This window comes from Mustela erminea, chromosome 19, assembly GCF_009829155.1.
Source record: "Mustela erminea isolate mMusErm1 chromosome 19, mMusErm1.Pri, whole genome shotgun sequence".
Lineage (NCBI taxonomy): Eukaryota > Metazoa > Chordata > Mammalia > Carnivora > Mustelidae > Mustela > Mustela erminea.
In genome coordinates, this window is record NC_045632.1 from 32,983,589 (window position 1) to 33,006,279 (window position 22,691).

Here is a 22,691-nt window from a genome sequence, read left to right on the forward strand (position 1 = left end):
TTGGGGAAGTGAATTTGTAGAACATAAGAAGAGCAATTTAGGGGCCCCTGGGTGGCTCCGTCAGTTAAGCGTCTGCCTTCGGCTCAGGTCATGATTGGGAAGTCCTGGGATCAAGCCCTGTGTTGGGCTTTCTACTCAGTACGGAGCCTGCTTCTCCCTCTCCCTCTGTGTGTGCGTGCATGCGCTCTCTCTCTCTCTCTCTCTCTCTCTCGCACGCGCGCGCATGCAGATAAATAAATAAATAAAGTTTGGGGTTTTTTTTAAGGGCAATTTAAAAAGGGCATGGTCTGTGACTGGGTCCATCTTCTGCAGATCCAGATGGCAGGAATAATTTTACAAAGTAAAAGTACTCATTCCCAAAGCTGCTCATCAAATTCTATCCATAAATGTCCCAGGAGCAGGCTACTGGCTGGAGATGGGGATACATCTACATCAGACAGATATGAAAAGCTGATTCTCTGAAGATCCTCCAGCAACTTGGAATGCATATATCATGCTGTGACTACTCAGCACTTCTTAATCGGGGGGGGGAGCATCTAATGCCTAAAAAGGGAAAACATATGTTTCTAGGTCCCACCCAAAAAGTTTCTGGTTTGGTTGGACTGGGGAGCGGCTTGAGCAGTGGAATTTTGGAAAAGCCCTCTGGGGTGATTCCTCTACTTACACCTCTGATAAGAAACCCTGAATTAAATGGAAAAAAAAAAAAGCAGGATGCCAAATAGCATTTATATTTCAGCTTTAACCCAATACAACATCTGATGGCACGTGGACAGGAATAAGGCAAGAGGGCCCTGTATCTAGATGCGTTGGAAATATGCTCCCTCTTGCAAGACACCTACCAAAATTAGAACTGTATTTGAGGATGCCGGGACTGCGTGCAGTATATAAATAAGTGTAATGTCATTTAATATGATAGTATTTTAAAAAATGAGTTGAGTGGTGTTTTCTAGCTGTTAGTTTAGCCAAATATCAGTGTAGAAATTAGCCTTCTGCAGCTGCAGAGGCAACTGAATTTCCAGCTTGCTTGTGTGTGGCTTGGTTCCTCTTCCTAGAGCCAGAAAATGCCCCAAGTACTATTGATCAGCGCCCTTCCGCAACCACCAAAGCCAGAGACACTCCAACAGATTTGGACCCTACGCTGAGGGAGACAGGGAGCATGGCAGAAAGAGTCCTGATCTGGAAAGACAGAGATTCGAGGTCTGGTTTTGACTTGCTACTAATTCACTGAGTGATTTTCAGTGAATTCTTTCACATCTCCATAGGTTTCCATAAAATGAGAGGCCAGGGGTCCAAACCTTAACATCTTTGGGAGTCAGGTAATATCAATGAGTGAAATGGACCCAGGCACAAGACAAATTAAATAACTTCACTTTTAAAGAAAATCTTCCCCCCGCCCTTACAATCTTAGACCTGAATCACTAAATCAAATCAAATCCAACAAAACTCTGGAGACAAACCAAATCTTTCCCACAAAGGGGAATAGTGAGACTGTGAAAAAAGGTAAAGGGGTGGCCACTACTCAGTTCCTACAGGTTGTTCCATCAGGGTCACTGAGAACAATTGTGCAGGTTGTGTACTGCACAAGAGCACTACTCCAGAGGAGGTACTGTTCACATCACAGATGTAGATCTCTATCAATGATGAGATGACGATTTCCTGGAAGATGCCTGTAGAAGGTTTTGAAGAAAGGATACTTTCTAATTTGTACGAAGGTGATGTATGGGCTATCAGAAGCCCTGGTTACCAGGCCGGAACGCAGCTCCAGTGTTGCCAGAATTCTTCCCCCTTCTCCTCCTCCTCTTCCCCTTTGCGTTCTTTTTCTCTGGAGGGGCTAGAAACATGGCTTCTAAAGTGAAATTCCCCTGATTTCATATTAATTGGAAACTAAATCCAAAACATTTTTGACACCTGTGGGCTAAACAAAACATTTCTGGGGGCCACATTGAGGCTAGGAGTTGGAGATCTCTGACCCAGAAAAACACAACATTACTGACATTTCAGAAACTCTCCTACTCCATGCACTTCACATGTAATCCTGAAGCAATCACAAAGAAAAACTAATTACCCTGGTAAATTACATGGATAGAATAGGGATTATGTAGTTATCATATGAATTAAATTAAATATCAGATTATATTAAATATATTACCATTTTAAATAAATATTATAAGTGAATAGATAATTCTATAAACATTAACTTAAATATTAAATTTTAATATGATATAAAAAGTAAAAGTACGGGATGCCTGGGTGGCTCAGTCCATTAAGTGTCTGCCTTCGACTCTGGGATTAAGCCCAGAATTGGGCTCCTTGTTCAGTGGGGAACCTGCTTGTCCCTCTCCCTCTGCCTGCTTCTCTGCCTACTTGAGCTCTCTCTCTCTCTCTATTAAATAAACAAATATATATATATATAAATATATGTACATAAATCTATCTATCTACCTATCTATCTATATAAATTCTTTTAAAAAAAGTAAAAGTGCCTCCTTCAAATGATGTATTACAATACTCTCCCTACCTATCATCTGGTTAACTTCTCCAGAGAGAATCTCCTAAGATACGCATCTCAGTTAGGTTCCCCTGTTGTACTTACATGAAACACCTGACTCTCCCTAAGTGAGATTTTCAGATTTGTCACCAACTACACACTTGTGTGGATGTTGGCTTATGGTGTGTCTGCTTACCACTGGTGGAGGGCGTGTCTCGCTCAACACTCTAGCCCCAGTGGGGATATGCCTGGCACATATCAGGCACCCAGTGTAGGTTTATGGAGGGTTGGATCAGTCTATGTCCCATCAGGCAAACATCTTTTCTCCTTGGTGTCCTCCCTGACCTGACTTTGTCATCAGGTGTCTGACTCCTTGGCTCCTGACCTTGGAGGACCTCTGGTTTTAATTGCTGAGAAGGAGGCTCTCTGGCCACCCCACCCCTCCTCCGCCTCATATCTCCTGAGCTGGAGAAAAGACCCAGTTTAAGCCATCGAGGTTGAGGACATCCATGCTTGGCTTGTGGCAGAAACCTGCCTGGATAGGAGTTGGAGCACTCAGATTTCAGGTAACATACACCTCTGATAGGAAGTGCACTTCACCTTGGATGCCGGGGGTCGGGGGAGAGTTTTGAGTACAGAATTAAATTCCGCTCCCCATACATACTTCATGTTCTGATTTTGTTTCCTCTTAGTAACAAGATCATTATGATGCCAACTAATAGGCCGGCCCTCCTACAGATTTATTGAAGAGATCTGGTAGTGTTCCAAGACAAGCAGCTTTGTTTGATATCGAAAAGAAGTCCCCTAGGGATCATCCCCACGTCCATAAAACATCAGTAAAAGCAGCTGATTTCACAAAGTAGCTAAACACAAAAATGGAGCTAATGATCGTGGGGGAAACTGCAGAAGGAAAATCAAAATCACACACAATTCCTCAGGGAGCAGAGAAGAAGAAAGGTAGGAGCAGAGAAAGGGAGAGTAATGGGGGAGGAGGACCCGGGAGGGCTGTGGAAGGGGACATGATCAGAGGGAGGGTATCTGACCAAAACTCCACCTCCCGTTCCTTCAGTTTCTGTCCCACGCTCACATTCAAGTCCAGCTTCAGGTACTGCTCGCTCTGACTGTAGGCTGGCCACAGCGGCAGGCCTTCCCCGTTAGGGTCCCTGGAAGTGAAGGCAGAGACGAGGATGAGATTTCCATCCTCCAGCACCTGACTGTGGGGGAGCCTGAGCGGGGGTGTGTGGGGGTGTGGGGAGGGTGTACTAAGGGGAGGGGGGGGACAGGGCTCACTTACCCGGTCCGCGCAAAGTTGGCCCAGTACCTCATCATCTTCCTGCTCAGCAATTTCTCCTTCTCCGTGGCTCCTTCTGGAGGAGACAATCACAAAACCCGGCTCTCACACGGATTCACCAGAAGGCCAAGGTGAGTCAGGTGTGCTGAATGGCATTCCCATCTCCCTTCCCGCGGGATCCGCTCACCAGCCCACCAATCAATGCACTCCTTTTGCTGCCTCATGTACAGAGGCCCAGAGCAGCAGGGGCTCTCCCAAGGAATCATGGCTTCTGAATGCTCAAGGAGACCCAACACCCAGTTTCTCCTTCTGGCCAGTGCTCTTCCATACATTCCTGCAAGGCTGCAAGCTCCCTGGGGACAGAGACCAACCCCCCCCACCCCACCCCTCTGTCTCTTTCCACCACTCCCTGCCTCAGTTAATTATTGCATTTCTTTATTGGAGAAAGTAATATTGCTCAAAGTACAAAATGCAACATGCAGGAAGGGCATCTAATGACAATAAGGTTCCCTCCCGTCCCTTCCCTCCAGACCCCCAGTGCCCAGCCTCAGAGGTAACCATAGCTACCAGCTCCTCAAGCGCCCTCCACGGCAGGCTGGACACGTACAAGGGTTTAAGCGGACACCTTGCTACACATTCAGTATGACAGGAACACATATTCTGCGTCTTTTTCTTTTTACAAAATCGTATCCAGGAGATAGTTCCACACTGTCGCTTAAAAACCTTCCATTTATTGCCGTTTATTATTCTCTAAATGTATAATGCATGAATATGTATATATACAATCCTATGTGAATATATAATTCATGTACCCAGTTCTCTCTTGGTGGATCTTCACAGCGTTTTCAGTCTTTTGCTGGTAAAAGCAATGCAGCAGCACATGCCTATCGTTTTGCCTGTGCGCAAGGATAATTGCACAAAAAAAATTCTAGACATTGGATTGCTTGGGGAAAGACTATCTGCATTTTAAATTTGGAAGTTTTGCATTAATATATGAAATTGTCTGTCTCCCCACACCTGCTCAAATACATTATGTAAAATGCATTGCTCTTCCCAACCTTGATAGATGAAAAAGGCTTCCTTAGTCAAGGTTAGTGTGCAATCTTCTTGTTATGGGTGAGGTCATGCGGATTTTGATGCTTAGAAGTCACTCACGTTTCCTTTTCCATAAACTGTCTCTTTGTATCTGTTAGCCACTTTTCCACTGGGCTGTTCTTTTCCCACTGACTTTATAAGATCTTTAGATATTAAGGAATTGAAACTTTGATACACATGTCGTTCATTTTCTCCCATTTGGAGAGTCCTGTGCCCGTCTCACAGTATGAGCTCAGTGATGGCTGCTCGTAGTACAGTGACATTTATTAAGCACTCACTGTGTGCCTTGTGAAAACTGTCTCACTGGGTCTTTATCACAACCCAAGAGGCAGCTGTGTTATTATCTGTATTATTAGGATGGGCACGAATAAATGATGTAACGAATAAACCGCAGCGCACAAACGTACTTGTGCAGAGCACAAGAGGCCAGCATGACCTGGTCAAGGGCCTGGGTCGTGCAATTTCTTTAACGAAATATTTTAGTGATATCTGTTGTGTGTAGTTGCTATAAATTTTTTCGGTGGATAACCTCATCTGATTGGCTTCTTATTTTAGGCTCTGAATAGGTCATAAGTTCAGGAACGGATGAGTGAACCTTGCTAGTAGCAGTGCACAACATCTACGTTAGATCACCTGGGTCCAGAGGACTTCGGGAGTTATGAAAAACATGGGTTGTTGGGTTTTGTTGTTTTGTGGGTTTTGTTGTTTTGTTTTTGTTTTTGGGTTTTTTGTTTTTTGGGGTTTTGTTTTTTTTTTTGCCTTTTAAAGCCCTGGGTGGTAATTTCATTGATGGTTCTGGAAAGGGCAGGGAGGGTAAGATCGGTGGTCAGAGACAAGAAAGTGGTTCTAATTAAAAATAAAATTAGATCGCATGAGTGCCCCCAATGGTCCAGCCCTTTAGGCTTTAGCACAAAGAGAAACATTTATCAAGCAAATGCTGACAACTCCTTTTCATCTCGGTTTCTAAAAATAAGAGTGGGGGCATTTTCCAGGGAATGGCTGGATCTGTAAACCGTAGATTACATTCCAATGCACCAATACCAGGGGGCTCTTGCATCACGTCAGGCGGGCCAAGGGCTTCTCCCCAGCTTATCCCAAGCTCAAGGCCCCACAAGAGCAGAAGCTCCCCGCCCCCTGCTCCTTACCGAACATGACGACGTCGCCTTTGAGGAAGGCACCTCCAAAGACGAAGCGGATTTCATCAGAGTGATCGGCTTTGACGAAAGCCGGCCTTCTGTCCTTTAAGCACTGGGGCCCGTGTTGAAACTCGTAGAAGTAGACAGGTGCGCCAGCATCTGCACAGAGGAAGGAGGGGGCCTGTGGCCAGCGCCCAACGCGGTGGAGCAGAGGCTGGCCCTGTGTTCCCATTCAGAGCGCCCGCCACACCCGTGGATGGGATGGCTCAGAGACAATGCGGACTTGAACCCTGCTAACTTCCCTCTTCCTTATTAGAGGCTAGTGCTTGCTACCACAGCAGCCCCTTCCCCCATGGTGACATGAGCTCACTAGCCCTCAGGGCAGACCGATTGGGCAAAGAGGTCTTCACTTGGTCTTCACTTGGCTATAAGCCTTTGCTCAGGATGAGCAAAGAACTACCTCCCACCGATCCTGCCTCAACTGTCCCAAGACAAACCAAACAAAGTTATTCCCTGCTTCCAACATTCCTTCTCCTCACTTCTGCTAAAGGTCTTTGCTTTTAACTCCTCCCCACCCCACCTTTCCCTGCATCATCCATGTTTCTCTCCTGGACCACTGCCATCAGCAGAGTCTCTGTTTTTTTTTTTTTTAAAGATTTTATTTATTTATTTGACAGAAAGAGCACAGGTAGCAGAGAGGCAGGCAGAGAGGAAGGAAGCAGGCTCCCCGCTGAGCAGAGAGCCTGATGTGGGGCTCGATCCCAGGACCCCGGGATCATGACCGGAGCTGAAGGTAGACGCTTAACTGACTGAGCCACCCAGGTGCCCCAGCAGAGTCTCTGTTAACGAACACACACGTGCATGCACATGTGCGCACACACACAAAGACACCCACGAACACACATACTCTTGGTCTCAGCTTCCCCTCTAGCTACTGACTTATATTTCTAAATCCCTTCTAGCAAGACCCTCCAATACTCATTATCTCTGCTCCCTCCCCTCACTCTCTCTCTCTTAATTGAAGTGTCACTTACGGACAATAAAAAGTGCAGATTTTAATTACATGGTTTGATGAGTTTTTGCAAATGTATACACATTCCTGTAACCACCACGCAAGGGTATACAGAGCATTTCTATCACCCTGGAAAATTCCCTTGTGTGTTTTTGTAGTCACTCTACCAAGAGACAATCAACGCTTTTATGGCTCGTCACCACAGATTAATTTTGCCTGCCCTTGACCTCCACATAAATGGAGCGACAAAATATATATACTTCTGGGTGTCTGGCTTCTTCTCCTGGGTGTGGCGTTTTTGAGACTCTTCCATGTTATCTCATGTATCAGTCATTGATTCCTTTCAACCACCAAGGATATGCTATTACTTGAATATACCACAGTGCATTTACCCACTCGTCTGATGATAGACTTTTGGGTTCTTTCCAGTTTGGTGCTACTATGATTAAAGCTGCTATGGATGTCCATACACCAGCAAGGACATATGCTTTCATTTCTCTTCAGTGAATGCCTAGGAGTAGAATGGTTGAGTAATAGGGTAGGTATGCACTTAATTTTATAAGAAATGGACAGTTTTCCAGAATGGTTATACCATTTTATGTTCCTTCCAGAAATACATGATACTTCTGAATATTCCACACCCTTGAAAGTACTGGTGGGCGTGGTTTGTGTTTTCAGTACTAGCCATTCTAGTAGGTGTCCATGGTTTCCTCATTTGGGGTTTATTTTGCATTTTCCTGATGACTAATAATGTTGAGAACCTTTTCATGAGCCAAAAAAGGCTTTCCTGTATCTTGTTTTGTGAAGTGTCTTTTCAAGCCTTTTATCCATTTGTAATTGGATTATTTGTCCTTTCATTATTGACTTGTAAGAGTTCTCATATGCTAGATATGAATTTTTTGTCAGATAATTATGTTGTGAATATTTTCTTCCAGTCTGAGTCTTGCCTTCTCATTTTCAGAGCAGCACTGGGTTTTTGGTTGGTTGGTAGTTTTAGGTAAAATACACATAACAGGGGCGCCTGGGTGGCTCAGAGGGTTAAGCCTCTGCCTTCAGCTCAGGTCATGATCTCAGGGTCCTGGGATTGAGCCCCGCATCAGGCTCTCTGCTCAGCAGGGGGCCTGCTTCTCCCCACCCCCCCTCTCTCTGCCTGCCTCTCTGCCTACTTGTGTCTCTCTGTGTCTCATAAATAAATAAAATCTTTTTTAAAAATACACATAACATAAAATTCACCACTTGAACCATTTCTAAGTATGGTAAATCAGTAGTTTTTAGCACATTCAGAATGTTGTACAATCATCACCACTATTAAGGCCTAGATCATTTTCAGCTCCCCAAGCAGAAACCCCAGACCCATTAAGCAGTCACTCCCTATTTGCCCTTCCCTCCTGTCCTTTGGAAACTGCTTTCTGTCTCCATGGATTTGCCTATTCTGGACATTTCATATAAATGGAATCACACACGTGACCTTTTGTATCTGGCTGCTTTCACTGAGCATAATGTTCTCCTGATTCAGCCATATTGTAGCAGGTGGTGTTCTTATAGCCAAATGATAACCCATCATATGTGTATACTATGTATATACTATGTGTATACCATTTTTCAGCTGATGGATCTTTGGGTTGTTACTTTTTGGCCTCTCCAAATAAGGCTGCTATGAACATTCATGTACAATTTTTGCTTGGCCATCTGGTATTCAATTATCTTAGGTCTATGCCTAGGAGTGGAGTTGCTGAGTGATATGGTGATTTTATGTTCAATTTTGTGAGGAACAGTCAAAACACTTTCCACATCACATGGACCATTTACCAGTTCCACCAGCAGCTCATGAGAGTTCCAGTTTCTCCACATTCTCAGTAACACTGTTATTTTCAGGTTTTTGTTTGTTGTTGTTTTTTGTTTTTTGTTTTTTGTTTTAAATTATAGCCACTTTAGTGGGTATGAAGAGGTGTGTCACTGTGGTTTTGACTTGCATTTCCCTGATGGCTAATAATGTTGCTCACTTTTTCATGTGCTTATTAGTCATTCATATATCTATTTTGGAGAGATGTCCACTCACTCCTTTGCCCATTTTTGAATCGACTTGTTTGGTTTTTTGCTGAGTTATAAGGGTCCTTTTATTTTTCAAATAATAAACACTTATCATGTAAATGATTTGCAAATATGTTCTCCCATTCTGTGGGTTGTCTTTTTACTTTCTTTATATTGCCCTTTGATGCAAATTTTTCATTTTAATAAGGTCCAATTTATCTGTTTTTTCTCTTTTTTGATGATACTTTTGTTGTTAGATCTAAGAGTCCACTGTAATTTTCAACCTCTTTGTGTCTTTGGTTCTAAAATGAGTCTCTTGTAGACAGCACACAGTTGGACTGTTTTTATAATCCACTCATTCTGCAATCTCTGCCTTTTGGGAGAATCCATTTACATTTAGTATAATTACCGACTATGAAGGACTTAATTCTGCCATTTGACTATTTGTCCCCCATATGTCTTATATTCTTCTTCAATTCTTTCATCACCATAATATTTTCCAGGGTACCACTTTGATCCCCTTGTTTCTTTTATCATACATACATATTTTTCATTATTTTCTAGGTGGTTGCCCTGGGGATTACAATTAACTTCCTAATTCATAATAATCTATTTCAAACTAATACCAATTTCATTTCAATAGTAAACAAAACTTTCCCCCTTTATAGCTCTGTGTCTTTATATTGTTATTGTCACAAATGGCATCTTGATGCATTGAATGTGAAAACATAGATTTATAATTATTATTTTCTACAGTTGTTTTTAAATGATGTAGGAAAACAAAGAGACATTAGAGAATCAAAAATAAAACAATACTGACTTCTGTAAGTAAACATAAGTAATGTGAGCACCATGAGAAGTGTTTTCTTTCTTCTTATGGATTTGAGATGCTGTCTAGTGTCCTCTTGTTTCAGCCTTAAGGACTCCCTTTAGCATCTGTCAGGCAGGTTTACTAGTGACAAACTCTCAATTTTTGTTTATCTGGAAATGTCTTGATTATCCCTTCATTTCTGAAGATAGCTTTGATAGACATGGAAATCCTGGTTGGCAGGCCTTTTTTTTTCCCCCTGCACTTTGAGTATGTTATTCTGTTGTCCCTGGCTTCTGTGGTTTCTGTGAAGAAATCAGCTGTTAATGTTATTGAAGCTACTTTGTACATGATTAGTCTATTCACTTTAACTGCTTTCAGGAATTTCTCTGTTTTTGGTGTCTGATTGATTATAATATGTCTCTACATGGATCTCTTTGAGTTTTTCCTACTTGCGATTCAATGAAATTCATGGACATGAATATTTACATATTTCATCAAATTTGAGACATTTTGATCATTATTTCTTTAAATATTATTTTTACCTATTTTCTCTTTCTTCTCTTCTGGAAGTCCTATCATGCATATGTTGGGATATTTTATGGTGTCCCACAGGTCTCCTGGGCTCTGTCCATTTTCCTTCATTCTTTTATCTTTCTGATCCTCACACTGAGTAATCTCTATGGATTTATGTTCAAGTTCTCTGTTTCTTTCTTCTCCATGCTCAAATCTGCCACTGAGTCCCTCTAGTGAATTCTCCATTCCAGTTGCTGTATTTTGCAATGCCAGAATGTCTATCTGGTCCTTTTTTATAATTTTATAAATTCTCTCTTTATTGCTCCTCTATGTGGTGAGACATTATTTTCATGGTTCCCTTTAATTTTTTATATGTGGTTTCCTTTATAGCAATTTGAGTATATTTAATAGTTGGTTTAAAGTAGTTAGAAAATCCATTGTCTGGGGTTCTTCGGGGACAGTTTCTATTCATTTCTTTTTTCCCTGTCTGTGGGCCATACTCTCCCATCTCTTTGCATGGCTGTTGAACAGTGGAGATTTTGAATATTATAATGTGGCAACTCTGAACATCAGATTCTACCCCTTTGCCATGGTTTACTGTTTCTGCTTTTTGTGGTTGCTGTTGTTTGTTTGTTGAGAAATGTTTCTGTACTAATTTTGGCTATTCTTCATTCTGTGCGGCCACCAAATTCTTTTTTCTCTTGCTATCTTCATGGTCAACTAATAATTTTATGGGTCAGCTGAGATTTTCATAAGTGCCTAAAACAGACAAAATCTCCCAATCTTTGAAGACGGGCATTATGTGTGAGTCAGAGCACACCCTCAACACTCAGCCAGACAGTCTACAACTCTTATTTAGCTTCCAGTTTCTGTATGAGAAGAGCCTTCAGGTCAGACAGATATAACAGCTTAGGGCCATCTCTGGTCTTTTCTAAGCATGTTCCCCACTCTAGACAAACACGAAGCATTCTAAATCCCCAGGGCTGTGAGGGAGCTTCTCAAGCCTTGATTCCCAGAACATTCTATTGCCCAGCTTTTCCTCCTAAGTATTGTCTATTATTTATTCCAACTGTTATCCCTTGTGTTTGGGGGCAGCAGCAAATACATTTATTTATTTTCTTTTTTCAGAGAGAGCATGCACACATGTGCACATGTGAGTGTGGGTGGGGAGAGACAGAGGGAGAGGGAGAGAGAATCTTAAGCAGGCTTCATGCCTAGTGCAGAACCTGACACAGGGCTTGATCTCACCCCCCAGAGATCATAACCTGAGCTGCAATCAAGAGTTGGACGCTTAACCAACTGAGCCACCCAGGTGCCCCAGCAAATGCATTTACCTTTAAATGTTGGTGGGAAATGCCCTCCAGGTAGGTGCCTAATGCCTGAGAGAGTTCTGGATTAGGTGAAATGAAAGCAAACCCTTTGAGCTTAGTTGTTTAGGGAGCCACCAGATAGATCAAAGAAAAAAAAAAAAAAACCAAAACACAATTCTTTGAGTGTGAGATCCTTTTTTCTCCTTCCAGTACTAGAAACCTATTCTATAAATGTGGGCTGCTGTCTTTAAGGCCACTGCCTAGCTGGTATCAAGAAATGGGGCAGAGTAAGTTGAAATGCCATACTCTCTCACTGAGGCCCTATCTTAATTAAATGTTCACTTGCTTGCGATAAACCCTTGATATGTTTCCAGGTTCTGATCAAATTGATTCTGACAGTACTTACCAGTTTATTCACTGCTTTTGGGGTGGAACAGATTTTTGGAATTCCCTCCTCCACCATTTTTGCTAACATTGTTAACAGTGTTTTTTGATGAGCAAAAAAATATGTATTAATTTTGCTTCAGTGCAATTTTAGATTTTACATTTGGATCTACAACTCAATTCACACTGATTTTTGTATATAGTGTGAGGTAACGGGTTGAGGTTCACTTTTTCTACATAAATATCCAGTTATTCCAGCTCTGTTTGTTGAATGGAATTTTCTTTTTCCACTAAATTATCTCAGCACCTCTGTCAAAAATGGGCTAATTATATTCTGGACTCTCTACTCTATCCTTCAGTCAATACCAGACTTTTTAAATTCCTGCGTCTTGAAAATTATACTTGAAATCAGATGACTTGTAAGCCCTCTAACTTTGTCATTCTTTTTCAACATTGTTTCAGCCATCCTTGCATTTCCATGTAAAGTTTTAAAATCAGTTCATTCCTTTTTTTCAAAACCACTTGCTGAGATTTTGAGATTGTGATTATTTCCTGAAGATCAGCTTGCTTTTTTCTCATGAATCCCATTTTAACCAGACTTTTACATACATCATCTCATCACAATAGTTCCCATCAAGGTCACCAGTGATTCCTGTGTTCCCAAATTCAAGAGTCAATTCTTGGTCCTCATTCTCTTGTCTCCTCCGTAGACTTTATGATACAGAATCCCAGAGCTCTCTGCAACTGCTATCCCCTGCCCGGTTTATCTTACTTATATTACCACCTAACACATATACATTCTATCTTTACTTCTTTGTTATCAGTCTCCCCAGCTAGAATCTGAGTTTCATGTAGGCAGGGTCTTTGTTTGGTTCACTACTGTATCTCTAGGGCCGATGATACTCTTAGGCACATGGTAGGTTCTGGATTAAAAACAAAACAAAGCAAAACAAAAAACTGGATGGGGCACCTGGGTGGCTCAGTGGGTTAAAGCCTCCGCCTTCGGCTCAGGTCATGATCTCACAGTCCTAGGATGGAGCTCCACATAGGGCTCTCTGCTCAGCAGGGAGTCTGCTTCCCCACTCCACCCCCCTCTGCCTGCCTCTCTGTCTACTTGTGATCTCTGTCTGTCAAATAAATAAATTTTTTAAAAAAAGAAAAAAAAACTTGGAAAAAAAACTGTAGAAAGAGGAGGAAAAGGGGAATGAAGAAAAAGAGAGAGAGGGAGAAAGGAGGAGAGAGAGAAGGAATTAGGGCGGGGAGGGAGGGAGACGAGGTTTGTAGCCCCACAAATAATACTCTTTCTGATTGCTCCACTACTCCTTAGAGCTAAAATGCTTGGGAAGACACTTCTAAATAGAAAGGAGTCTGGGAAATGAGTCCTCTCAAGTCATGGGGAGATGGGAATTTTCTGCACAGTCCTGAAGGAGAAGGAGAAGAAACAATAGAACTGGCCAACATCCCTGAACACTGAAAGGCACGGGAATTGCAAAAGTCAGAGTGCAAAGTTATATCCCACGCATTCTTGGGAACTCCCTCTCACTGAGGGAACAAAAGGGTAGAGCAGGTAGCCAGTTATCAGGCCACAAGACTCTTGGCAGTCACTGGCCTTACTGGACTGTGACCCTGCTGTACGGTGGGGGGTGTGGGTACTCAGAGACTCACCTCTGTGATATCGAGCTGTGACCAGCCCAGGGACCACAAAGAACACATCTCCAAGCAAGTCCAGAAAACTATCTCGTATCTCAGCTGGGGAGTGCTTGTTGGAGAAGTATTGATCAGCCACAAGGTATAAATACTGGTTGGGGATGCGCTGTAAAAAAAAAATCATGGTCACAGGAGACTCAGGTCAACAATAGCAAACACGGTGAGCATTTGCTTGGGTGGAGATGATTCTGGGGTCTTTATGTGTAATGCCTCATCTAATCCACACAGTGACCCTATGGTGCAAATATCAAAATTAGCCCCATTCACAGATGAGGGAACTGAGGCTTTGAGAGAGTAAGTGGTTGTCCAAACTGGTGCAACCATTATTCTTCTACAAGTCTATATATGCAGCCGGAATGCATGCTCCTAATTAGAGTACATCCCTGAGATGTTTCAGAAACACCCATCCCTGGCAACCAAGGGTTAGGGTATGCCTTCGTGGCTACTATTGGGACCCTGCTTCTGGAAACAGTGCTGCCTCCAGTCCATTGCTCTTAGATTTGAACTAGTCTTTGGTTGGAGTTCCCTCATCCATAAAAAATGGGTTGTTTGGAGGATTACATGAGATCTGAAGAAAGAAAGGTGCTGGCTGGCACAGAGCCTATCTTCAGTTCCATCAGTGTCCCCTGAGACCCACTGCTAAATCCCTGAACAGGACCTTCTGTGCTTTCCTGACTCAGCACGGGCTGCCTCCCAGGCTTCCATCTCTCAACTCGCCCCGAGCAAAAATGTCAGCTGTTGCAAAGTAAACTTCATAAAGATGCAGGGTCTGCCACACTGGTGAGGTTCTTGGGGACCTGGGGGTCTGAGAAACGCTGGCACAAGTCATGGCACCTCGACCATCACCCTCTCACCCGCCACATGACAACAGGCATAGCCAGGCAGAAGTTTCTTTGGAATTTGGGGACAGTATAGAGCACACCGGGGAGCACTGCTTAGACCACTCAGCGGGTCCTCTGAAGGCTGCGTGTTTTTAATCAGGCCCAAAGCAACTCCAGGCTCTGGTGCAAGTGAGTGCCCCTGATTTGGACCATATGACCAGCAGACCCCTATGAGCTCGAGGTGTCCAAGGTGGGTACAGTGCTCTGTGGAGCCTTCGGCGAGCCCTAGTGGGACAGTCACCATGCAGACCACTGGGATTCTAGAACAAGGCTCTGTCTTCTGCATCCGAGAATAACTTAAACCTTTGAAAAGTATTTCTTGCTCTGCCACCTAGGAGACACTGCATGCCCCTCCCGTCCTTCCTGGGACCTGCCTCAAGATCCCTCCTCCTCTTGAAGTAGCCCCTGCTTGAATTTTCCCCTTTTCTAAGGCCAAGATCAATGAGGCCATCCTCCATGAAGTCATCTCCAATCCAGCCTGAAAGGTCCCGCTGTCTGACTTGGATTTTAAGTATCTCTCAAACCTTAGTCCCGATTCTCATCACTGGACAGCCCAAACTCATCAAACATCCCCTCTGAGCCTTGAGGCCTGAGATATCCCCTGCCTCCAATCTGGCTCACTCTGTGTCCAGAAGGCTCTTTCCAAAATGGGAATCAATCACGTCACTCTTCTGTTCCCAGCCCCCGGGATGAGCTTCACATTCCTTTCAGAGCATATAGAAGCTGGAAGCTTCCTTCTCGAGTGGCAGCCAACCCCAGTAGCTGACCTCACCACACTCCTCTGCTCCTAATTGCACATGCTGGGCCCTCCGGCTCCCCAGCCCATTGCTCCAGGAGCCGGACAAACCTAACTCATTCTTCAAGGACCTTCTCCCCAAGAGAGCTACCTGCTCCCTTCTGCAGGTACCAGAGGGCCTTGGACATTCCTCTGCTCTGGTTTGTTAAGACACTGTACCGAAGTGCCTCCTCCTTCCGGCCACCCGTGGTCTGCAGATCCTGTGAGCAGAAATGGAGAGCCTGCTTCTCACTGCTCTCAGGGCATGGGGAAGCTCTGGGGCATGTGGGCGCTCAACAAACACCCATTCCATGAATAGATGACGGAAAGGAACCTGGCACAGAGTTCACGCTGAAGAAATGTTTAAGGCAAGAAGGAGGGAAGAAGAGAAAGGAATCCATCCCTACCTCTAGCGGTTGGCTAAGACCTAATACTGGTATATCTGTGCAGGGAGTCCATGAGTAGATGATTGAGTAATGGTCCTTGGTCTGGCTGGAACCTAATACGGTGCCCGGCTGGTGTCTAGTGAATACGGGTCCCTAGTCCCGGGTGTGTTTCAGAATTTAGAACTTTTCGGACTGTATCTAGATAATTCAGTACCAAGGCTGCATATGATGTCACATGCTCTGGAGGGGGGCATCCCCGCCCCTACAGTACCATCTCCGCAGAGAAGCACGTGAATAGGGGGACAAATGACGTGAATGGGAACGATAAGGACCAGCGGCCACCTCCCGGCTGAGGCGGCTGTGGCTGCCCTGTGGGCTGGTTTTCAGAGCTCCTTGGATTTGGAGACTGAATAAGGGACTGTGGAACTCTGCTTAGCAAAGATTCACTGAATGAGTGAATGGGGAACGTCTATAGCCCCAACCCTTTGTCCCAAGTGTGGTCCAAGGAGGCTTGTTAAACAGATGACTCTGAAAACTCAGTTGTCCAAGCTCACTTACCAGGACTGTGTGCAGCAAGTGCAGGGCGAGAGACTTGTTGGAGCCCCCGAGGATCTCGGGAAATTCCTTCTGTGGAGAGAAGTAGGGCGTCCTCCATGAGCACCTCAGGTCACCTGAAGGGAAAGCGTTCTCTCTGAGAGCCAAAGTGTCTGCCTTCTAGAAGAGAGGCTGGGGAGAGCAGGAATCTGTTCAGCCCCCAGGGGTCAACATGTAGGAGAACCTCCATAGGCTGGTGAAGCAATGATGTTTCTTCCCACATTTGCTAAAATGCAGCCATTCCCTGCCACACCTGTGGTCTTATGGAGCCTGAGTGGCTGCTCTGTGGAAAGACAAGGTTATGAGCTGACATGTCCCCTACCACCAAACTCCCATGTTGAAGCCCTAACCCCCACTACCTCAGAATGTGACCGTGTGGAGATAGGGTTTGTCGGGAAGTGATTAAATGAGAGGGAGGACATTAGCAGGGCCCTCATCCAATCTGACTGGTGGCCTTACGCGAAGAGCAAATTCTGACACACAAGAGAGACACCGGGGATGTGAGCACATAGAGGGAAGATCATTCTGGGACACAGGCAGAAGGCCGCCATGGACAAGCCAGGGAGGGACTCCCCAGAAGAAACTGGACCTGCCAACACCTTGATCTTGGATTTCCAGCCTCCAGAACTGTGAGAAACTAGGTTTCTGTTGTTTAAACCGTCCGGTCTGTGGTATTTTGTTCTGGCGGCCCTGGCAAACTGGTACAGGCTATAGCTTGGTTCTGGCATCAAGTCTGAAGAGAGGCCAGAAAATCTCGAAGCTAGTGACTTACTGTTCTCTTTCTCGAGACCTTTGCAGTCAGGGCCTCTGAGAAGCCAGCATTTCGCTGACAGCCAGCAAGGCTGCAAGGGTGGGGGTTAAGAACCCAGGCTCTGCATGGGGCCTAGTACAAGCTGTGGGTAATTATTTGCTAACTGACGCCTCCCTGGCCAGTACTACAGCTTAAACACATGAGAGGGTACAAGTACTCTCCACGCGTCAAATGAATTTCCCTTTGACATTTTCTGCTGAAAATCTTAGGATAATAAATCGCCAGGGTAAATATTTAAACGTCTCTGTCTCCTGGCATCTGTGGGAACCCCCAGAGGCATTCAATTTATCCGCAAGTATATTTCAACTACTAAGAACCTCTCTGTATGTTCAGAAGCTGAGATTTGTTTTTGGAGGACTACCCATGGTCACCAACGGCCATATAACTGGAAGGTCACCTGAAAAAACAGCCCTGACCCAGGCTCCTGAGCTACGCAGACCTGAGCACCACATCCCATAGTGCCACTTGAACAATTCCAATATCTAACATTTATTGAGCACTTGCTATATGCCAGGCTATTTGACGGGTGCATGTGAAACAGGTAGTAAGATCAGCCCTATTTCACAGGTTAAAGGAATAAAGGTTCAGAGAGGTTGGGCAGTTCACTTGAGGTCACAGAGCAGGTTAACAGAGAACCCAACATTTAATGGCAGAGCCTAAGTGCATGAAAAAAATTATACACCACTGTCTCCTCCCCAGCTGGGAGACTGGAAAGGAACTTCGCCCTTTCTGAGGCTAAGTTTCTTTAACTGAAAAACAGGACTAATAGAGCTTCACATTGATTCACAAGCTGTTGCGCCAATGGCATAAACCTAGCACATGGAAGGCACTCGAAACTGGTCACAGTGGTTCCAGTGGTGGTGGCTGTCATCAGGAGCACCTGCCTTCTTTCTGGCGCAGACCCAGAAGCACTGAAGAGCCCTCCTTAAGCCACAGTCTGTGACTCAGTTGCCTCATTCACAACATGAGGAGAAAGATCCCCACTGCCACTTATCCGAAATCATTGTTCTATAGGTCAAATTAATCATGGCAGAACATGCCTTTGACAGCCCAGGAAACTCAGGGTTCTGGTTCTAAACAGCACCAACTAGCCTTGAACCTTGGCAAACCTCTATTTCATTATCTCCTCTCCCTCAGCTTAAAAGGAGGGGGTTGGTCTCTATAATTGAGTTATGGTGATATTATGAATTTGAGCATTCCTCCCCTTCTGAGGACAGAGGAAAAGTTTATTTCAAATCAGGAAGGGCTTCTTACATGTCAGGGTCAAGGAAGCACAGCTCCTTCTCAGCATTCAGCCTGAGCACAAACGATCCCTCCCAGAGAAGCCTTTCCTCTCTACCCCTTCTCCTCCCTAAAGATCTTCTCCTACCAGCTTATGTCCTTTGTAGCACCTGTCCCTTCCTGAAACCAGCTATTCAACCTTGCATTCCACCTTCTCTCCCCAGTCAGATGGCAGCTTGCAGAAAGCTGGAGCAGGGGGACTTGTTTACTACCGAATGCTTGGTTTTTGCAAGAGTGCAGAACAGGTAGCAAACGTTCCGTGCATACTTGTTGAATGACTAGAGGGATTCCATAATTTTGCAACGTGGACAAGCCTCGAGAGCCCTCTTGGAAGTTAAAATGCCAGAACCAAGGCTGGACGTGAAAATGGAAAGGCCTGAGATTTTCCAAACCTGCGTGAATTTCATCTTCAAAGCAGTAACCATGCTAATTGGAAACAATCATTTATAATGTTTTGAAGAAAGCCTCCTCCCTTACTTCTTTATAGAGTTGTTTCTTTCTCCCTAAGCCTTCTATGAGGAGCAGAGCAGACACCAGCTATGGCTGCTCCTAGTCCTCAGTTACCCTCTGCCAGCGTGGGGAAGGGGCATCTCTGTGTCCTTGGCCGCTGGGCTCTCCTTCACAGTGCTTGGCATCATGGACAGGAGCACTCAGCGTGGAAGCACGCAGCGGCCTCACTGCTGAGGGAGCAATAGGGAGCACAGTTGGGATTGTTACCTTGGGCAGCAGGAAGCCACACTCGTGGTTATTGACTCCAATGACAGAAGGAATTGGATTAAATGTTTTTTCGGTCAGTAGGTCTAGAGGCTCATCAGGAAAGAAAAAACCATCAACCACTCGAGTGAAAGACTTGGTTTTCTGGAATAAGGAAGAAGAGAAAAATCAGCATCTGTTTCTGTTCATAAAACCCGCTATCCCCAAATCCCTAGTTCAACAGAGCCAACCCACTCCAGAAGTGGTCAAATTGCATTTTGGAAGGAAATGAAAGGAAAACTAAGCCACCTTTGGCCCATCCCAAGGCCCGAGTGCTGCCTGGCCAGCCCTGCCACTTACTTGGGCAAAGGGGCTCAGCTTCCCACCTTGGATTCCTCATCTGCTAAATAAGGATAATAAACAGTATCTACCTAAGGAACACAAGAGCCTACAACAGTTGATCTCAAAGTGTGGGTCCTGCACAGCAGCAGCAGAAGCATATCACCTGGGAACTTATTAGAAACAAATTCTCAGGCCCCAGCCCAGGCCTATTGCATATGAAACTCTGGGGATGTATTCCAGCCAACTTGTTTTGACAAGCCTCCAGGTGATTTTGATGCATGCTCAAGTTTGCAAATCACTGGCCAAATGCCATGGACAGAGTGGTTGACTGGGGGTGGGCAAAGGGTGCGGGTGGAGGTGGCCAGAGTAGTGGTGGGGGTCGGTGTGTCTTTGCCTTTCATCTGGCTGAATATTTCTTGGGTCTCAGGAAGTAACACCTGGCTCTGTCCATGGTGTTTTGGGGTCTCTGTTTGGGAGTAGGGGTGGAAGCGAGTACACAAAAGACTTTTTACACAGTATCAGGTCAAGGTCAAATAGCTCCCACATTCCAGCACAGCTCACAGCAGACCCTTCATCTCTCCTAAATAACTACCCAACAAATGTTGGAATCTGAAAAGTTAATGACCTTGCTCTTCCAAGGGCCATCAGAAGCTCTCAAGTTTGGAAGGGACATAAAAGTTCATTTGGTCTGATGAATCACCCAGTGACTGAAATTTGTCAGCTGTCATCTAGCTTCTGCTTGCATCCCTACAGAGGTAGGTGTCTCACTACCTTTTCTAGGGCCTGGCCTTGCGCAGACCACTGAGTTTTTAGAAAATTCATGGTTCTATCAAGCCAAAATGGCTTCCTAACAGAACTCCTGCTCTTGGCATTGAGTTAACTTCTGGCAGCACGTGGAACAGGTGTGGTCCCTCTTCTCAGAGACTTAGAGACAACCTTCATATTTTCCTGGCTTTTCTCCAGGCTCAACAGCATCCCTGGCCCACAGGTTCCTTCATTACCAATCAGGGTTCTGGATATTCCACCTTGTGTTTCTACACCATGACTACGAATCCCAGCCTCCGTCTTCCCAAAGTCCCAAATCAAAGTAAGTAAGAGAGTGGTGGGATTTGTGTGCCCCTAGAGCCTCCTGTCCCTCCTCACCTTGTTGATGTCCAGCAGCTCCGTGGGGGATTTTGCCCTCAGGCACTGCAGCAAGGCCTCTGAGTCCATCGCGTTGGAGCCACAGATGCGTGCGACCACCTGCAACTATTTCCAGAGAAGGACTGGGTCAGAGCACAGCCCTGGAAGCCACCAAGAAAATGACAATTGAAAAGAGTCCTTGATCCAACCCCCGGCAGGTCCTTCATATATGAAGCCTGCCCACCCCTCACTCCACCCCCATGAACATGTAACAGAATGGGCACACTAAGGTCAGGCTGGCCCTGGACCTCTTTATGCTCCTGTCTGACCCTCTTGGCCATCTTTAGTGACTGCTGGAGCTGGGGAGGGGGTGTGGCACTCCGTAGCTATGAGGGACAGAGTCAAGCTTCCTGGTCACAGGGACACCAGTGCTATGATGTCGGCTCCACTGGCACGAGGCACCCCCCCGAGCCCAGAAGCCCAACTCAGGAGCCCCAAGAGTGAGGAGCAGCTTTGCAAGCATGACTTATCTGCCCTGAGACATGACTCCCGCTCAGTCTCAGCCCATCAGCTCTGCTCAGCCTCACCCCTAGCGCAGCCTGGAAAACCCCCCAACATCTTTTTCTGTCTCTCACCAATTCCACTCATCCCCACTTCCTCTGGGATGTCCTTTCATGAACTCCTTCCTCTGCTAATTTCCCATCACTTCCAGGATTCCCACCTTTTCTTCCTAGCCTTTTCCTAAACACTGTCTTGCCCGGTCATTGGGCGCTTATCCCTTGAAAGTGGTGGTCCCTCAGTGTCTGGGAGTCACAAAGGCTTTGAGAAGCCAAAGAAAGCTACAAACCCTCTCCCTAGGAAAATGCACAAACCTACAAAACCTGTCTACAACTGTAGGAGCTCAAGGACCACCATCCAGACTTTTCCTTGTCATAAAAAGATGATGGTCTTCTCAAGTCAGTGTGGCGTGTCTCCATTTATAAACCCACAGGTCCTACCATAGAGCTGGGGAGACAAGGGACACTCAGTAGACGCGCACCGAATGAAAAAGGATGTGTACAAACCGAAAGCGGATGTATCGTGTTCCCCAAATCAGTATGTCCTGTGTTTGGGGAGCACATTCACAATACTCTATCTCTAGGCCTCTGCTCCTGGCGTATACTGTTCTTTTCTCTAAGGTGTTTAAGCAGATGTACCACTAAAACGCACAGTCCCCAGGAGATGGCTCCACAACCCCGTGCTAATGTTCATCGACGGAATCAGCTCAGTAGTTAACTCATTCATTCGGCAAACACCGATAGTCACCTACCAGACTGGGACATGAAAGATACAACCCTAGCCTCCAGGTCCTCACTGCCTGGTAGAGCACTAAAGCAAGAGGACAGATGACAGAAGCCTTGGGCATATGACTCACTGTCCCCTCACAATGCCAGGCAACAAGCTTCATTCACAGTGTTCTTTTCCACTGAACTGGAAACAGCCTCAGGCTCTTTCTTAACATGGTCCTCTAGGTGGAATGGAGCAGTTATGGGAGATGAGGTGCATACAACACAGGGGACTGAGTAATATATCCCAGACAAAGAACAACGAATAAGATGTAAGAACTCTTACCTACACACTCACGTACACGCACGCATGCACACACACCCATTTGTGCACACCAGCCGTGTTGTACTGGAGATCTACTTCCTGAACCAGGTCTTCCACGGAGCAGTAACATTCACTTTGACCAGCCCTGGAGTCTTTGACCATGGTCAGTAAGACGGCCAAGCACACGGTCTATCAACACCTGCCCAAGTTCTCCCGTGACCAAGCAGAGGAAGCTAAAGAGGTGTTAACAAGGTACCTACATCTTCATTCCTCTCATCGTCAGGGGCCCTCAGGAAAGGGATGATGGCCACCCCACTCTCCATGATGGCTCTGTGGAATAAGCCATTGGCCATGGGGGACAGAATCTGGAAAGAGAGCACAGGAGATCAGGACAAGTTATGCAGGGGACCCCCCATCCATCATATATACCACCCATCC

General features: G+C 45.3%; 1 protein-coding gene across 5 annotated transcripts in view; it reads right to left on the minus strand.

The window, feature by feature from the left end:
- Positions 1 to 214: 214 nt before the first annotated feature.
- Positions 215 to 22,691, minus strand: part of CES5A (carboxylesterase 5A) — a 31,686-nt gene continuing 9,209 nt past the window's right edge. For 2 of the 5 annotated variants that reach the window (XM_032325441.1, XM_032325443.1), the window contains exons 6-14: positions 22,514 to 22,618; positions 20,685 to 20,789; positions 19,224 to 19,364; positions 16,379 to 16,447; positions 13,737 to 13,884; positions 6,020 to 6,169; positions 3,783 to 3,855; positions 3,576 to 3,651; positions 216 to 1,831 (exon numbers count right to left, since the gene is read on the minus strand). In XM_032325441.1, coding sequence (XP_032181332.1) covers positions 1,616 to 1,831; positions 3,576 to 3,651; positions 3,783 to 3,855; positions 6,020 to 6,169; positions 13,737 to 13,884; positions 16,379 to 16,447; positions 19,224 to 19,364; positions 20,685 to 20,789; positions 22,514 to 22,618 — 1,083 coding nt within the window. In that variant the 3' untranslated portion in view covers positions 216 to 1,615. Of the gene's footprint in view, positions 1,832 to 3,204; positions 3,652 to 3,782; positions 3,856 to 6,019; positions 6,170 to 13,736; positions 13,885 to 16,378; positions 16,448 to 19,223; positions 19,365 to 20,684; positions 20,790 to 22,513; positions 22,619 to 22,691 lie in introns of those variants that run through there. The other 3 variants (XM_032325445.1, XM_032325444.1, XM_032325442.1) reach the window with 3 other exon arrangements.